The following is a 19,241-nucleotide window of genomic DNA, read 5'->3' on the forward strand; positions in this document are numbered from 1 at the left end:
CCTGGCTAATCCGGTCGCGATAGCCAGCGGGGTTCTTGTTGAAGTTTTCAACAAAGGCACTCCAACTCTGACAAAGTGCCTGCCACTCGGGCACTTTGCTTCTGCGAGAAGTTTTCTTGCTGGCAAACCATTGGAGCTCATGGAAGAGCCCGATGTAGTAATCGCGCCTTTGGTCCGTCATCTGATCAGAATGCAATCACTTCGCGACGTCATCGTCAACGATGGCGTTGCACGAATACAACGCGTACGGATTCGGTGGCGCGGTCACAGCGAATCGGCTGCTGATCTCAAATTGAGACGGCATCCACGGCTCGCGCACTGGCTCAGTGCGCGAGGCCGCAACAACAGCGGATGGAGTGGAGTCATCTCCATCCCGCGGAGTCGTTAAAGCTCCAGCTGCAGCGAGCGGTGTTTCACTGCCGCTGCACGAACGCTTCGAGCCCGAAGCGTTCAAGTCGTCCTCGCGTGGACGACGCAGACCCACATTGGGGTCAGTGTGGCCCGGAGACAAGGTGTCCTTTTCTCCTTCGAGTTCCCCCTCCTCGACTTCACTTCCATAGTCGAGGGGAACTCCCTCTCCACCCGGAGAGTAGATACCCACGCCAATCTCGACAGCAATGGTCTTGCCTGTCTTGTGTCGGATGGCATGTTTCTCATGCCATCTCGAGTGGTATCCAGCAACAGAGAGGCGACTCTCTGTTGCCGCGCTTGTTGACATCGCCGTCGAGGCGATGTCAGTAGCGGTCGTGGCTGAGGCAGCGGCCGTCGTCGCCATGGAGGCCACGACAGCACTTGCTGTTGCCAAGGCGGCCGGCGTCTTGGACGAAGACGTCGTTGGTGTGCTCATTGGGAATGAGCACGTATTCTCCCGAAGAAAATACGGATTGACGTGTCGAGACCGGCACGTCAAATCCTAACGGGGGGACGGTGTAGCGGGGCTACACATTCGGTTCACCTCCTACCTTAGTGCAACATGCACTAAGGAATACATTCAGGTGACCACTTCACAGGGTGGTCCACATTCATAGCAAAAGGCATATGACTGGTATAAAGCAACATCTTTCTACCAATGAGAGCCATTCAATAGATAGGGGTACTGCCAGCCATCCGATGGCAGAACCTCTCATTAGAAATATCAGTTTTAGGAGGAAACCCCATTTACAATCAATACAGTTCTCATTTGGCACCAAAGCTATCGTTCGGTCCCTTTGTCTAGGTTTAAGTATACTTGCGGATACAAGTATACTGAACCTAAGTTAATTACTCCTACACTTCCTCATACACGTGCGCACACGTGTAAGCTATAGTAGTGGGTCTAAACAGACCCATTACAGAGGGTCCCAGAGCAACATGGCACGATGAATATCCATTTTTCGCACGTTATGCTCGAATGTAATAGACTGCGGAGACGGGAGTACGGCAGCCATGGCACCGACTGAACAACCGAGTGTGACGAAGGAACTGGACAAGGTAACAGACCTTGCCCGGGAATCTCAATATTACGGCTCAATGGAGCATACCCAGTCCGAACTGGGGGAGCAGCCAGTGTCGGAATTTGATCTCAAAGAAGAGCAAATACTGCCACACCGGAGGATAAGGGACCAGCAACCAACAGGTCAAGGTAGTTGAAACCATACTCCAGAGAAGAAAAATCGACAAAAAAAAATAGACCGAAGAAGGCCAAATCGACCCGCGGACTTGAGGAATTACTACCAGGAGGTCTCTAGGTCAGACAAGGACAAGAAAGTCCGACAGCAATTCTAACAAGACGACGATGACAAAATCCGGCAGTGGAAGATAGTGGAAAGTGACGTGATGCTGAAGCCTTCACGATTCCACAATAACGATATAACTCACGGGTTCATCACTAACAATGTCAATGGATTTGGGGCGACGGAAAAAGACCGCCAACAGTGGTTTAGTGCATTCGGAGAATCCGATGAACACGGACAAGGTGACGTGCGCATACAGAACGTATCAGATTGGAACGGGGAGTCACGACTCGCCTGCGCTGAGGGCACTATTGAACATGTGGAGAATATTAGATCCAATTGCAGTGGCCCGACCATCACGATGGACTAAAGCAGCGCGGCAAGTAAAACTCCACCAGCGGTGTAGGGCATTGTAGCTCGGTGAATAGCTCCACAGGATTTCCGATATTCTAGCGAGGGCACGGGTGTGTGGTTTAGGCTTGACTGTACCATGCGTACCAGATAGACCCAGTCCTTGTAACTGATCTTGTAGGTTAAGATCATCGTCCTCATCACTTGGAGGATGACGCGGTTGAAACGCTCGATGGATCCATTCACCAATGTGCTGTACGCAGGAGTGAACGTTTGCTGTGATCGCAGACGTCGGCTGAGCTCGGAGATGATTTCGTTCTTGAAGTGACTCCCGTTGTCTGAGACCCATACGGGCGGTATCTCGAATCTTGAATGCCATACCAGTAGGGCATCAATCACCACGAGGCTGTCTGCTGTGTCGGCCACTACTAGCTCGCAGTAACGAGTGGCATGGTCCTTCAACACGAGCAGGTACTTGCTGTTGCCGTAGCTCTCGCCCATGTACAAGTAGTCGAAGTGTAGGACACCATTACGCGTGCTGCACTCAATCACCTCACTCCACGGGCGGGGGACAACCTTCCCCCCTCACGAATGCAGACAGAGCAGACAGCCTTTGACGAAGCTGCCCACAACGTCCGCGATGTGGTTGATGGCGAAAAGTCGGCGTAAATGTGCAATCATTGCGTGCTGGCCACGGCGACGTTGAGCACCACAATGGGCTACGATACAGAGGCGCAGTAGAAGGGAACCGGCCTCAGTTGGTATCCACAAGCGGTTGTTGAGAACCACTAGACCATTCTCGTCCGTGTCTGCCCCAGCAGAGGTTGGGTGCGTTGATTGTACTTCTCGGAGCTCTCGAAGCGTAGGCCAGATGAAATTGTCGTCGTCCAGCGGTCTCAAGGCTGAGACGGGCCTGGGTTCGGACGGTGAGAGGCTTCGAACCGCCTTCAACCGCTTCACCGAGACGGATGGCGTATGGTTGCCGGTCCACCGGGAGATCATGTCGTCCCACACTTTGTCGGGTGCTCCACCACGTAGCGATAGTTTATTAATATCATCGCCCAACGTAACAGCTTCCCTCTCACGTTCTTCTTCACCGACTTGTCCGGTGCGAAGACATGGATGAGGTTACGATGGTCACAATACATGCGGAAACGCTTGGGCTGTAGAAGTAAGTAGTCCAGCTTGTCACACGCCACTGCAATGGGGAAAGCCTCCTTCTCGATGACAGTCCAATTCAGTTGGCTGCCAGTAAAGGTTCCGCTCATACAGAGTATCAGGCGGTGCTGCTGTTCTTCTTCGAGTCGAAGTCGATCACTTGCGTGACGATGATTGCGTACCCGACGTCGGATACATCAGTGAACATACTGGTGTAATGGGTCTGCTTAGACCCACTACTATAGCTTACACGTGTGCGCACGTGTATGAGGAAGTGTAGGAGTAATTAACTTAGGTTCAGTATACTTGTATCCGCAAGTATACTTAAACCTAGACAAAGGGACCGAACGATAGCTTTGGTGCCAAATGAGAACTGTATTGATTGTAAATGGGGTTTCCTCCTAAAACTGATATTTCTAATGAGAGGTTCTGCCATCGGATGGCTGGCAGTACCCCTATCTATTGAATGACTCTCATTGGTAGAAAGATGTTGCTTTATACCAGTCATATGCCTTTTGCTATGAATGTGGACCACCCTGTGAAGTGGTCACCTGAATGTATTCCTTAGTGCATGTTGCACTAAGGTAGGAGGTGAACCGAATGTGTAGCCCCGCTACACCGTCCCCCCGTTAGGATTTGACGTGCCGGTCTCGACACGTCAATCCGTATTTTCTTCGGGAGAATACGTGCTCATTCCCAATGAGCACACCAACGACGTCTTCGTCCAAGACGCCGGCCGCCTTGGCAACAGCAAGTGCTGTCGTGGCCTCCATGGCGACGACGGCCGCTGCCTCAGCCACGACCGCTACTGACATCGCCTCGACGGCGATGTCAACAAGCGCGGCAACAGAGAGTCGCCTCTCTGTTGCTGGATACCACTCGAGATGGCATGAGAAACATGCCATCCGACACAAGACAGGCAAGACCATTGCTGTCGAGATTGGCGTGGGTATCTACTCTCCGGGTGGAGAGGGAGTTCCCCTCGACTATGGAAGTGAAGTCGAGGAGGGGGAACTCGAAGGAGAAAAGGACACCTTGTCTCCGGGCCACACTGACCCCAATGTGGGTCTGCGTCGTCCACGCGAGGACGACTTGAACGCTTCGGGCTCGAAGCGTTCGTGCAGCGGCAGTGAAACACCGCTCGCTGCAGCTGGAGCTTTAACGACTCCGCGGGATGGAGATGACTCCACTCCATCCGCTGTTGTTGCGGCCTCGCGCACTGAGCCAGTGCGCGAGCCGTGGATGCCGTCTCAATTTGAGATCAGCAGCCGATTCGCTGTGACCGTGCCACCGAATCCGTACGCGTTGTATTCGTGCAACGCCATCGTTGACGATGACGTCGCGAAGTGATTGCATTCTGATCAGATGACGGACCAAAGGCGCGATTACTACATCGGGCTCTTCCATGAGCTCCAATGGTTTGCCAGCAAGAAAACTTCTCGCAGAAGCAAAGTGCCCGAGTGGCAGGCACTTTGTCAGAGTTGGAGTGCCTTTGTTGAAAACTTCAACAAGAACCCCGCTGGCTATCGCGACCGGATTAGCCAGGCGCGGGAGCGCTACGAGAAGTTCTCGAAGCATGGTAAACTTGAACGACTGCACCATGGTGCAGTCGGTATCGGACTTCCTTGCGCAGTGCCTTACGACACTGCTTGTGAGTACTGCTACCCCGGAGCAGTACGCATCACCGAGCGGGACGTCAACGGGTACACGTCCATGTGTGTACCTGACGATCTCAAGACCCTGCGCGCCAGTTTTCAGGCGCAGGCGTCTTCTAGTGCTGCGGATAATCGCAGCACTTATCCGAGTGCTGTAGGCGACTACAGCGCTCGCCCAAGTTTTACGCCCTTCGGCGGAGGTGGCGGTGGCGGCCTTCGTACGCCGTCACCATTACCGGAATGTCCTCCATCAGGACATTCCGTGATTCCCACGTATCGTATCGGGGAGGAAATCCTCTCCAACGAATTCGAAAATGAACCGAACCTCGGGTCTGGTTCCGATGACCAACAATTCGCTGGACGATCCAGCGAGTTGCCCCGCGTGCGTCTCACAACGGGGTGGGGGGGGCGGGAAGACGCCCCGGGTTTGGTCAACCAAACCTTGAGTCTCGCTTGGAGGCTGTTGAGCGTCTCCAAGCGTCGCAGTTCGCTGCTCTGCGTCAGGAGCTGAGCTTGTTGAAGGCTCAGCTCGCGGAGGTTGCGCAGACGACCTCGAACGTAAAGGTCGAGGTCGGGACGAGGCTCTCTGGCGCCTTGAAGCGCGTCGCCGCGCTCGAGAGCGCTTTGGCGAGTCACCAGACGTAGGTGACTCGTGCTGCACGTACGGCTTCAGTCGCCCAACGTAAAACGTTGGGTGCAAGCGCATGCTGGACGGTATGTCCAGTGTATACGCGTTACCATGCTTCGCCAACACGGTGAATGGCCCAATGAAGCGCGGAGCAAGTTTGCTTGCTCCGAAATCGGAAACTGCATGTTTAGCTAGGTTCTGCGTAGCTAACAGAACTAATGAATCAACTTTGACTTCATTTGTGTTTCCCCTGCTGGTGTTATCGGCGTTCAGCTTCTGTCGATCGACAGAAGCTGCTATTGCATCTTGGACAAACCGAATTACGGCTTGTCGGCGCTGGACAAAGTCCATTGCATCCGAGCTGAACCCCTGGTTCAGTTCGTGCTCCTTGTTCGCAGCAGGCCCGGCCTGCGCGTGTTGTTCATTGTCGTTTGAAGTGTCTACGCCCGTCATAGACGCTGTATTGTCGTCGCCATGACTGCGCGCAGTACGTGCGCGAGTCGTCACAGCTGATACATTGCTTGTATCAGCGTGCTTATCCGGTTGTTTTGAATTAACCGGATATCCTCCCCCACTTAAGGAAGGAGCTACCGCACCGAGTACGCTCGGTACGCGTGGGTGCCTCATGGCATTCACGTAGAACGGTGTGTGTCCTGTCGAGACATGCACCGAGTTGTTGATGGCGAACTCCGCCATCGGCAAGCAGTCGCTCCATTGATGGAATGAGTGCGCGTACCTCTGCATGGTGTCAACCAACACGCGGTTGACACGCTCTGTTTGTCCGTCGGTCTGCGAGTGATCCGCAGTCGACATGGACAACTGCGTCCCAAGAAATGTAAACACTTCTTGCCAGAATCGCGCTGTAAAGCGCGGATCCCGATCCGACACGATGTCGAGTGGCATACCATGGTTTCTAAACACCAGGTCAACAAACAGACATGCCGTCTGTTTGGCTGTCACCTCGGCTGGTACTGCAGCAAGATGCACCGTCTTGCTGAAGCGGTCAACAAAGACCACAATACCATGTTGTCTTGCGGAAGACCAAAAACAAAGTCCATTGAAATGGACTGCCATCACTCCGACGGAGTCGGTAGTGATTGAAGCGGAGCCTGCGAGTTGGGCGCAGGCTTCACACGCTGGCATACCTCGCAAGCACGAACGTACTTGCGTACCCATTTGTATTGGTGACTCCAGTAGAAGTCACGCGTGAGAAGCAAGTATGTCTTCTCACGGCCAGGATGTCCCGATGTCGGGGCATCGTGGTACTCGTACGTGATCTTGAGCTTCAACTCATGATCATCCGGCACGACAATGCGATCTGCGTTGTCGTCGACTGCGCTGTAAAGCAGCAGACCATTGTGTACACGATAACGGTGTACACGAGCACGAAGGTGTTTGGCCAGCTTCTGACGAGACTTGTCAGAAGGTGTGGAGAAGTACTCCAACAACCGCTTCGCGTCCGCGTCGGGCGCGAATGCAGCCTTCACGTCATCCAACAAGGACGACGAGGGTGTAGTCGTCCTGACGACGCCAACTACGTTGGGGTCGGCCTCTTGCACCGGATAATCTGGTCGACGCGAAAGCGCGTCGGTCACGACATTCAACCTTCCAGGTTTGTACTCAACCTGAAAGTTGTATTCCGCAAAGAATGACAGCCATCGTGCCATTCTTTGGGATAGGTGCGGCGCCTTAATCGCCGTACGCAACGATGCGTGGTCGGTGTATACCACGAATGGTCTACTCCCAAGTAGATACACTCGAAACTTTGCGAGTGCATACTTCATGGCAAGGAGTTCCTTGTCATGTGCCGGGTAGTTGCGCTCAGCTGGTTTCAGCTGACGCGATTGGTAGTAGACCACACGATCACGACCTTCGTGATCGTGCGCATCCGATCGCGAAATCGGATGCCTCACACACAACGTGGAATGGGCGATCTTGGTCGGCCACCGCCAAGATCGGCGCCTCAGTTAAGCCCTGCTTGACGGCTTCAAAAGTATGCTGACAATCAGCAGCCCACTCCTATGCAGCTTCTTTCTTCAAGAGCTGCGACAGCGGGCGAATCTTGCCCGCGTAGTTGCTCACGTACTTGCACAAATACGTGGCGAGCCCAAGGAACTGCCGCAGTTCCTTTACGTTTGAAGGTGTAGGCCATTCATTGATCACTCTGACCTTTCCTGGGTCAGGGCGTACGCCGTTCTTCCCCACGAGACACCCAAGTACGGGTATCTCGGTCGCCCCGAAGATACACTTCTTCAGGTTTGCATAGAGCTTGTGCTTTCGCATGAGCTCAAGCAACTTGCGGAGATGCTCTGTATGCATCTCCACATCCGATCTCCCATTCACAGCCCGGCTGTGAATGAACACATCATCGAAATAGCTCGGTGCGAAGTCGCGCACCGAGCGCAACAAGTGCGTGACGCATCTGTTGAACGTCGCTGGGGCGTTCTTCAGACCCTGCGGCATAACGAGCCACTCCCGGAGCATGCCGCTCGGAGTGCTTATCGCTGTGAGAGGGATATCGCTCTCACGCATGAGGATCTGATAGAACCCGTCTCTCAGATCCAGAGTACTGAAGATAGTACTCGAGGTCATCGAATCGATGATCACATCTTTTCGAGGTATCGGCGTCTGTGCCGGTACCGTCGCATCGTTCAGCTTGTTGTACGCATGAACGATGCGCCACCCGCCCTGTGGTTTCTTCACACAGAACGTAGGCGCGCTGTGCGGGGACTTCGATTCCCGCACTTGTCCTGCCTTGCGACGACTTTCAAAGAAGTCGTCGATTGCCTTGACTTGCTCACGCGGCAGTGGCCACTGTAATACTTCGTTCCCGGCACGAGATCAATCTCGTGCTGAACACCCTTGTCCTGCGGTAACTCCGCAGGAATGTCGTCCGGGAGTACATCCTTGTACTCACGCAAGACCTTGTAAAAGGGGCTCGCCTTGAGCGAGTCCCAGCCTTGCTCGTCGAAGCGTTCCTTCTTCGACTTTGCGCTGAGGGCGTCCGCGCCCTCAGAGATGAGCTGATTCAGCTCTTCTGCTTCACACGTCATCCTCTCGACGTCCGAGAGGATGCAGATCTGCTCGATGCGTCCATCGTGCAGTTCGCGAGCGAAACGCTTCCAGCTTGTGACTGGGAGCGACATCAACTCCGACGCTAACGTCGGAGGATTATTCAGCCTCATCTTCTTGTATTGGAGACCAATACTCGTACGCGTCAAGACACTCAATGTCTCGACGGTCGTCTCCAACTCTTGTGTCTGCCCGGCAGACACTGCTTGTAGCGTCTCGGTCCCTGACCGAGCCTTGCGCAGCTTTGCTCGCTTGCACCGTTTGCTCCTCGTGCGGAGCCCGGCTCCGCGAGTTTCTTCTTGTCCAGGCCCGACCGTGGACAGTCGTCCCTTGTATTCGCCGGCGGATAAAACCTGTCGACACGACCGCGTCACTCCGGACGCTTCGAGACCTTCTCGAATCCGATCGAATCAGGCCCTGCTGATTCGGTTCACATTTCCTTCCAACGACTCTCGCAGTCGTTGGCGTTCGCTCGGGGTGATCCGAGACAGCCGCATTCCGCGCTGTCTTTGGTGAAGGGCCGCATGCATCACGTGGTGCATGTGCTGCGCCGACAGGGCCATCGCTCTCTGTCGCGCTGCTGCTGCTCCCGAAGTGCACGATCGTGCGCTTCGTCCAGTCGATCACCGGATCATGCCGTGCAAGCCACGGCATGCCCAACACCATATCGAACTTATCGTCCAGTTCCAGGACGATAAGCTCGTCGACGAACTCCTTCTCTTGATAAGAGAAGCATACGGGTACGATACGCTTCTCGGTTCTAACAACGACACCCGTTGCTAGCCTCACTTCCAATAGACTTCGAGGTGTTTTCACCTCCTCGAAGTCAAGCCTTGGAAGGCTCTGCAGTCGAACAAAGTTGTTCGACGCACCACAGTCCACTAGAGCACGAAGAGACTTCTCTCTCTTCGAGCTTACCTTCAGGATGACAAGGTTCAGCTTGTCATCTTGCTTCTTGCAGTGAGATTGACTTTCACTGGGGGTAGCGATCTTCATTGCAGCGTGTCCGATGTCGACACGCTCGACCGCATCACCAGCAGGACTCCCCGCGCCTGCTGGTCCCTTTAGTTTTTTGTTAGACCGTGACGATACCCAGTATCGCCACGACGGCTTCTCGCCGTGTGCACATGTGCTGTGCACTCGCGAGCGTAGTGACCGATGTTTCCGCAGCGGAAACAACGCACATTCGTTGATCCACGGTGCTGCTGGGAACCAGCAGTCGTCGCACTCGAGAGGTTCATTGGTTCGGGACCTCCCGACGGCCTTACCACCGGTCGTGGCATCAGTCGCGGGACGTTCACATGCAGTTTAGCCTGCCGCAGGCTAAACTCTTCTTGCATTGCGAGCGCAATTGCATCCTCGAGAGTATTTGGATACTCTCGGAAGAAATAGGTCTTCACAGGCCCATCTCTAAGGCCCTTCATGAACATGACGACCTTTGTCGCCTCATCAATCGGGTTGGTCACGATGTTCGAGACCAAGTACCGTGCCCTTTGGGCGTAAGCATGCACGTCATGCTTGCCCTGTTGCAGATCGAGGAACTCCGCCCTTGATCGGAACTCGTTTTGCGGGGGCTCAAACGCTAGTTTGAGCTCCACCTTGAACTCTTCGTACGTGCTAAAGCACGTAGGGTCCGTGAGTCGGCGTCCGTCCGCCCAACTCCTTGCTCGTCCGCCAAGACATGACATGGCGAACGCAACCTTCGACAACGGGTCGACGATACGTCGAGCCGTAATGGCAGTGTCGACCTCGACAAGCCAACGGAGGAGAGGTCCCCCCTCTCTTCCAACGTAGCTACTTACGTGGAGTTTCAATGACTCCCCGCGCGGTGTGGCCGATGGCGACACCGAAGTTCGAGCAGCGGTTTCACGCTGTTCCTTCACGATGAAACCCAGAGCAACACCGTGTTGCTCCGTCGGTGATAGCGTTCGCAACATCGTTGCTACCGCCGCTTCCCCAATGACTGTTGACAGCCTCCCACTCTGGTTCCGACAGGTGGGGGCAGTCTGCACGCGCAACATGCGTTGCAGACGTGTTTGGGCTACCCACGGACATGTTACTGTCCGAGGGCAGGTTCTCAGCCCCGTGTTCGTATTCCATACGAACGTGTTAGTCGGTCGTTGGACGGACTACAAAGTGCTACCAGGTGTAATGGGTCTGCTTAGACCCACTACTTAAGCTTACACGTGTGCGCACGTGTAGGAGGAAGCGTAGGAGTAATTTACTTAAGTTCAGTATACTTGTATCCGCAAGTTACTTAAACCTAGATAAAGGGACCGAACGATAGCTTTGGTGCCAAATGAGAACTGTATTGATTGTAAATGGGGTTTCCTCCTAAAACTGATATTTCTAATGAGAGGTTCTGCCATTGGGTGGCTGGCAGAACCCCTATCTATTGAATGACTCTCATTGGTAGAAAGGTGTTACTTTCTACTATTGAATGACTCTCATTGGTAGAAAGATGTTACTTTCTACCAGTCATATGCCTTTTGCTATGAATGTGGACCACCCTGTGGAGTGGTCACCTGAATGTATTCCTTAGTGCATGTTGCACTAAGGTAGGAGGTAAACCCAATGTGTAGCCCCGCTACACCCTCCCCATTGGCGCGTCCGTCCGACATGCAGTAAGTACCAAGTATCTTCCGACATATGAATCGGTTGCGCCCTGCAATACTCGTCAGGGACCACCTTAGCTAGACGTTGCCACCTTTCTGGTGCTCGATCCAAGGCATGTGATGTACCGACATGTACAGTAGTGTCCGTGCACGCTTCCAGCCAGTGGTTCCAATACTGCCGAGTGACACCTTTCACTGTCTGATCCTCGACGATACGATTTAGAGCTCCAACCTGTTCTCGGTGGACCTCCGCCATTCCCCAGCGCATTATACTTTCAACTGGCCATGACTTGTCCTCCTCCACAGAGTAAGGAAGGAAATCAAACAAGTGGCGCATGTGTGCCGGGTTCTTCAATAACCAGTTCTTGATATCCAGCGGGGTTGCTTTCCTCTTCTTGGTTGGTGGTATTCCTAGCGGGCGTCTGTACAGCGTGTGCCATTTTCGAAAAGCACCAGCGTTGGCTCCATTCATCAATAACCCCAAGGGTTGATCCACCTCGTCTGCGGGTATGTTCGTCGATTCACGAAACAGTCGGAAGTATGTGTTCTGTGTCAGTTCACAATTGGCTGTTCTCGTAAGACGTGCGGGTAGTATCGAATCCGTGGCATCTGGCTCAGAGTTAGCAGCATAGGAATCGATTCCATAGTCAGAAGTGATGTATTTCTCCTCCTGACTGAGTTATTCCTCCCAATCCGATTGAATGTCATCCCTATCTAAAATCGGTAGGCCTACCCGTGCATGCACCAAGTCAAGTCGGAGTCTCATCTCCAATCTCTTAATATTCCATGAATTCACTTCTTCAAGGCCAGCAAGGTGATTTATACTCTGCAGATCGGCAGAAGCTTCGTAGTCAGTCATTTGATTAACTGTGTCCTTGTATGTACAGGTGTCTCGACATTGAACTCTTGGTCCACTCCGGGTCCCCCTCCACCCTCCACTTCACAAACATTTCTCCATGTGATACCCCCGATAAGTGACATCTTTGCCTCCAGAATATCTAAAATGTTGGCGCCACGCGTAGCGAGTGACAGGCCCTGCGGTATTCGATTGCGTCACGATCAGATATTGCTTCTACATACCCGCTTGCATGATTCAGTCCGTTGTCTCTGCGGTACTGTTTGTAGGCGTATCGCTGAATTTGTGCGTCCATGTTGTCCTTCGAATCCAAAACCAAGACGGTTACGCGCAAGTATTGTGCTATGGCCCGTAACTCGTTAGTGCCCGCACAGCTTGCTGAAGAAACGCTTTGCACCGCCGATAGTTCTCTGGCCGCTGCGTAATGAGTATATAATGCCGCAGTTGCCGCCGCTTTGGAAGTGTAACGAAGTCTGCTTGGATAGTGGTAGGCGCATTCAGTGATAGGATTGACTAACCCGAGCTCTACATCTGTGCGCAAATTTAGCATCAGAGATGGGGTTCATGCTGAATGTTGAGCTCCTTCCGGGATCTCTGAATATGGCGTAGGCCGCGGAGTGGGCATATCACTGCATCACCGGATGAATGCATAGTCCTCCACGCTCCTCGACCATACTGGTCGTTCTTAGCACCTTCAAGTCCGATAGTGACTGATGTGGCCTATGCATACTTCACTTCTTTGCCGTCCTTGTCGGAGAAGAATGCATTGCAGCTTTTAAGACAGTAGAAATGTCTGGTGTGGTCGATCATCAAATACTCGGATCTTCTGAGCATGAAGAAGTATCCAAGCAGTATGCTACCCCATAGTAGACGCTGGCGCGGTCGAGATAAGTTGAGATCGCGATGCAGTAGTCGAAGAAATGGCATAGTGATTGGTTGCTTCTTGGGGGAGGAGAGGCGCTTGATGCCTTGGAGTAACATTGTAAGGCGGGGAGTTGTAGGAATCGATAGGTCCTTGTATCGACGGTGGAACCACCTAATGCTGGCCAGTTTCAAGCTGATGGTGCTGTGTTGATTCCCACGCTGATAGCGGTTAGCTCCACGAGCCCAACAAAAAGTGACGTAGTGATGCAGCCGGCGAGATGAATTGTCCACGTTCAACCATCGGGACCACCCCATGTTTCGTGTGAATCGGCACCATTGATGCCAATGCGTAAGATACTTGGCACGGGTAGAGCTTGCCAGGGCGTGTTCGATGAGCATCGATCCCATACGCCTGATAGATCGTCGAAAGGTGGCTCGACTCGATCCTGCAACCAAGACGCGGATAAGTTAGTCCACAGTGTTGAGACATGATCATGGCTACTCCATGCCCGAGATCCAGCATCTGCCATGATATTCAGCTTCCCCTGGACGTGTGATGCCGTACACACGAGGTTGTACTGGAACTCTGCCAGTGATAAAAGGCGGTTGTACAGTTGTGCAGTTGGATGTTTGGACGCGCGCTTATTTGCCCAGGTCACTGCGGAAGTATTATCAATGTGGAATTGCACATGAAGTGGCGCTGTGCTGCTTGGCCTGTGCCAACGGGGTCCCCAGTGTAATACCGCAAGAACTGCACTGCGTGATTCCCTCACATTGATTGACAGCGATCGAGATTCTTCTTCTGAAAACCTCTGGCGAATATATCGCTGGAGAGCTGGTTCTAACGAACTGAGCCCTTCTCCACTTGCATCCATGTACACATGCACTGAGGGTTCAGATAGATCTGCGAACTGGGCAACCGGTATTGAGTTGGATTTGTTTGGATTCTTGAGAACAGCTAGAAACCAGTGAAGATCTTCACGAGCTTCTGAAGACAGCTTTCGTTGGCCAACTCGCGGCATCGAATTTGCGCTAAATTGTAGCCGCTGGAAAATGCACGGGCAGGTCTAGAACAACTTGCGACGTGTCGAAGACTTCCAATGGTTTTGAGAACTGCTGTCTTGGTGATCGAGCGTGCTTCTAGTAGACGGTTGACTCGGTCGACAGCCTTAGCGATTTTGTTAGCCGGAATTGAAACACAGCCAGCTTCGGTATCCCACAGAAGACCTAATGCTTTCACAACGGTTGACCAAGGTGTAAATTTGAGTTCGTTGATTGCTGTCGGTCCCAAAATTGTGGCCATTGCCCTCCTCAGCGCAATGTTGGCGTCAAAGCAGCGACTGCCTTCGTCGAGTTCAACGCACGTGTGGTCGTCGCACCACACGTTGCCTGTAAATTGTTGTGTTAGTCGGTTTCCGAATTCGTACGAGTAGTTGATGAGATTGCCAGCTAGTGAGTAGTAGGAGGGAAATCGACACCATCCAAACCCACAGGACAGATCAACCACGAGTACGTCTTCGTAGAGAAAGCTAAACATTTGTACCGCGTCAGCATGGATTGGAACGTGACGGAATGCACCCGCCACGTCCCCAAGCATCAGCAATACGGATGTAGCTGGGTTCAACTGCTTGAGTTGATGGATTTGCCGTGCGATGGCTTTTGGTGGATTGTACGAGATTGGAGGATGATCACTCCGGTCTGTGTAATCGTTCACCGATGCATCAGGCGGAAATGAGTAGTCGTTGATGAGACGGATATCAACTTTAACAGCACCAGGCTTGTCGACTACTGCAAGCGGGCTGATAAAAACTTCAGGCCACTGATTGAGGAGTTGAGCATCCACGATCAGGTACCGACCTTCGAGTTGACCTTTCCGAAGATGGCGACGGATGCTGCTCCCGTGTCCATCAATGCTGCCATGGTTTGAAGTTCGTGTCGACTGGTGCAGCGGCTTGTCTTGTGACCAACGAAGGATGACTCCGTGACGGACAATGCTGTTCCAACGGTCGACATTATCAGACATCTCAGGGTGAGCCGGTGGCGGTAATTCGTATAAATCTTTGTTTGGTCTAGTATTCTCGCTCGTTTGACCTCGACAAATGCGCACTGTGTCCGGTAGAGATAGGTTGCCGCGTTTGGCCAGCTCTGTCCAGAATCGAACATGAGTGTAGTCAATATCGTCTGTGGCGGTTGTATTCACGGCGGGTAGACCAACACCAAATTTCTTCGCTCGAGTTTCCCAATGCTGAACCACAGTTGTGATGTTAGCAGCGTGCGTCTTCTTAAGAGTGTTCATGAAGCGATTGTAACGAGCCTGTTCACGCTCCTGGTAGTTCGAGACTTGGTTGGCTGTCGAGATATGGTCTGCCTGGTATGGATTGCGTCATAAGTCTTTAAAGTCATCAGCGAGGCCTCCCCAACATTGCGTGATGACGGCTTTAGCTTCGTCCGTCAAGGAGGTGGGCTTGAAGTGTCCACGGGCGCAGTCTGAAGTACTGCAACCAACTTTGGAAACATACCGCATGCAAAGTCGCCGACCTTCGGCGCTCTTTGGCAGCGATGATATAACACTAAGTGGAATTTTCGACTTGGTTGAGTGGCGATGGTCGGACTGCTTGGGGCGCCGCGAAATGGTGTCACCGGAGCTGCTGCGCTGTGAGCCAGTAGCCGAGGCCGTGGTGTTCCAGAGAGGGAGGGTCTCCTTCAACGCCACTAACTCCTCGTCGTTACGCCTGAATTCTTTCTTGGTCCGGAGCGCTGACCGAAGGTTTTTGGTAACCAACTGATTCCGAAACTTGCTAAATTTCATGTTGATCCAGTGTGTGAGAAGGCGAGCCGTCCCCGAGTCGTCCGATGTTGTGTTGGCATATGAAATCACGAAATCTCGGGCCACGCCGATGAACTTGCCTATATCCTTGTTGTAGAATATTTTCGCAAACTTGTGAAAGCATGATAAGGCACCGACAAGATCTGCGAGACCCGCAGCTGGGGCTGGTGCAGACAAGGTGTTTCGAAAGGAAAAGTCCCACATATTAACTCCCCTCTCCGTTGCATCCATCTCGTCACTAGGATGAACTCGACGAAAGTGCATAATTGAAAGCCCCACTCCAAAACCGAAATGGTACACTCCGCGTAGCATTGGAGGGGTCGCGATGAAATCAATGTGTTGAGAGTGCTGGAGGGACTGGAGTAGCATTTGAGGTTCCTTACCTGTATGGCATCGTCGCACAACCGCCGCGTGAACCCGTCGATCCATAGTTGAAGGATGAAAAGCCACCCCGCGGTGTCGGGATCTTGATAAACTGGTGTCTTCAAGCTCAGAGCTGCTGCTGGTGTCCGAGTTGACATCAGATAGCTCCACACGCCGTCGCTTAGTGAGCGTTCGGTGCATATGCTGCACTTCCCGCACATTGTCGTCGTCTGATGAGCCCGAGAGCATTGACGCAGCACTATCGTCATCACTGTTGGCGATGTCAGGTGCATCTGAGTCCACCCCAGCTACCTTTGCCATTGAAGCAAGAACACGGGATCTTTTTCCGCGTGCTACCTGTACAGCTGCTTGGTCTACATACAGATCATCCCAGCTTGTCTTGCGAGATCGAAAACAGCTTGTCGGGTTCTTCCTCTTCATCTACAACCGGTCCGACCAGCTTCACCGTTACTGTCGAATCGTGAACACCAACGGCTTCAACGTATTGAAAATCGTTGAATTCTGTGATGTGACTGGGGCCAACGAAGGCAAGGTCATCCACAGCAGAAATGGTGGTCATCTGACAGGCTTGAAGCGGTGTGCTGTAGTTAGAGTCGATCTTAACGGTGCAGAGAAAAAACCGGAATGGGCGGTCAGTTCCTCCGCCTGCTAGCACTACTCCTATCTATCTTAAGCATCGAAGAGCACAATCGCATGTAGGATATTGATCTCATGCTGACCTTGATCGCAGATAGCACGTTCTTGAATCCTACTGCTCCCGGAAATAGCAGTATCCATTACCAGGATACCCCACCTTTCCTTTGCCAGCGACCTCAACTCCGTGAAAACTATGCAGCCATTGGCCGATCCGTAACGGCAAGTCATTGTCCCCTTCAGCCGTTCCAATCTTTGCCTCTCCAATTATGTAATCGTCATCTGGCGAGGTGCCACCCCCGTCGTGTGGTTCCGGAGTATCTTCATCCTCCGCATCACGTTGCATGGAATTGCTTTCCCGAGCCTTAGTCTTAACGTTTGCCTCCATCGATCCCGCTACCGTTTGCCCTGACACCCGACCTTCTGGATGTAATTAGTCATGCTGTTTTGCATGCTTTTAATTGCTCCATCTAGAAGGCCGCGTGTACTCGTTTTCGTTTTCGTTTTTCAGTGAGGTACATTGATGTCACTTAGTTGTGCTAACGACTTCCTATGTCCGTTCTAACCATCGCCCCTATGTCGGTAGTTAGCCTTCTCCAGGTCCTAGCTTACGCTTCCCCGTTACGTGCCGGTGTCCTTACTGGCTGTCGGCCACGACGTCCGCTTGCGCCGCGTTGTCCTCGTGTGTTTTCCATTGTATCATGTCTCCATCTAGGTGGCGGAGTACTTTCCTCCATTTTCCTGAATCGGTGCCCGTGTCAGCCGTGTACTGTTGTACGCTCGTTCTGCTTTCGAGCGCTGTGTTTGTTAGCTCCATCGCCATACGGTTGGCTTCTTTGGCGTGGTGTAGCCATTCTACTTCCCGGAGCCGATCCACGATGCGCCGACTCCTCCAGTAGATTTGTGTTAAATGCCGTGCCTTTGGGGGCTTGCGCTGCCGATGCTGTGCAATCAGCATCTTGTTCGTGCTCACCACGTGTACTCGTCTTCAGTTTGTTTTATTCGTGCCGATGTGCGTTGAGGAGGTTCACTCAGAGAACCAGCCGGCTCTGACATGACAGTGTCATCTTCTTCCCGTGGGACGGCATCACGAATTAATTTTTGTGCTTGCACTGCTGCTGCTGTAGCCAGTTTGGTTTCCCCCACGTGTTGGTTCTCCTGACTGCTCTTAGAGGTATCATCAGCATACGTATATGGTGCATCGTCAAAGCACTCCCCTCCGGCCATGTTATCAGACTCTGTCACGTCATTGTCCACGTCCATCGCATCCTTGTCGTCATCCTCCTCGCTGTCAAAAACCGCCAAAATCCCGTATTGCCCCATAGCTTCTGCTCGTTGGAAATTGGCGAAACGTTTGATAGTTTGAGTAATTTTACCCTTATTGTAGCTCATTGTTGATGGATGGATAATTTCCTTGCGGGTCCCGCTGCGTTTGGAGCCATTGCCCGCCTTTAGTTGGGTCTCTTTCGTCTTGCCTTTCGCTCGAGTCGGCTTCTTATCGGGAACAGCCTCGCCTTGCAACTTCATACTGCTCGTTGGGTTTGTCACTGCCTTGGCCTCTTCTGTTGACTGGGTGCCCTTCTGCGTCCCCGCTGTTTGCTTGTTTTGTTATGCTCGCTTGGTGATAAAACCTCCCGCATCATGTTCCTGTTGCAGTTGTGGCGTGTCAAGTGCAGTCTTGTGTCGCTTCTCGTGCAGTCCTTTATGGTCATCTGCGGTGCGAGATATCTTGCCCGCCATGTTCACTGGAAGCAGCGGTGTTGGTTCTGGTGGACTCGGTTGCCGTGCTGTGAGCTCCACGATAATCTCGTCCAGCGAGTCACTTTCAGATTCAACCGTGTGTCTGCAATGTGCAGTGGTGAACAGATGGCACTGGAAACCCTGGTAGCTCGTGCCCACGCTTCTTCGAGCCTACCCGAGTCCATTGTGCATCTCTTTGCACCGTGTCGGACGTTAAGACATCGAGCGCACGGTCGACGTAAAAACTGTTGATAGTTATGCAGCGTTATCATTATTTTGTCCAGCTTGATTCTCGAGACACCACGTAGTGGGTCTGGGCATGTAGTTTGTGCAAACCTTATCGTGTGGTAACGATTATCATAAATCTGTCCGGCTTGTCCTCGCATATTCAACATCCAGAATCTTGGCTGCCGATATTTGTGCGAAGGCTCGTCACCAGTCCGAGTCAGCCAGCTCCATAGATACGTACGGCATACTGGACCTCTATTTAAGCTGCTGTGTAGTGCCCTGTGCCTTCCTCAGCTGGGGACCGGTGAGTATCCTGAAAGACAATCACCGCTTTCTGGAATCGGAGCGCCTTCCGATTCCATCTCGATGCTGCTCTTTTTGAGTAAAAGACGAATAGAAGCGTGTGCTCGTCAAAGCTGAGTCTCTTGACATCACGTCGCAAAGCTCTCATCATGTTATGCCCTGTGTTCTTGTCCGTATTCGCCATGACCAATTCCTTGTACAGATCCGCATGCTGT

At 52.6% G+C, this 19,241-nt stretch overlaps 1 protein-coding gene across 1 annotated transcript; it reads right to left on the bottom strand.

The window, feature by feature from the left end:
* Positions 1-17,724: 17,724 nt before the first annotated feature.
* Positions 17,725-18,282, bottom strand: KRP23_8943 (uncharacterized protein; the record flags this gene model as incomplete). Its single annotated transcript, XM_067894449.1, has 1 exon — positions 17,725-18,282. One exon carries the CDS (start codon positions 18,280-18,282, stop codon positions 17,725-17,727), a length of 558 nt encoding a protein of 185 aa, XP_067743882.1.
* Positions 18,283-19,241: the final 959 nt, after the last annotated feature.

This window comes from Phytophthora ramorum (assembly GCF_020800215.1).
Source record: "Phytophthora ramorum isolate Pr-102 chromosome Unknown Phyram_PR-102_s0007, whole genome shotgun sequence".
NCBI lineage: Eukaryota > Oomycota > Peronosporomycetes > Peronosporales > Peronosporaceae > Phytophthora > Phytophthora ramorum.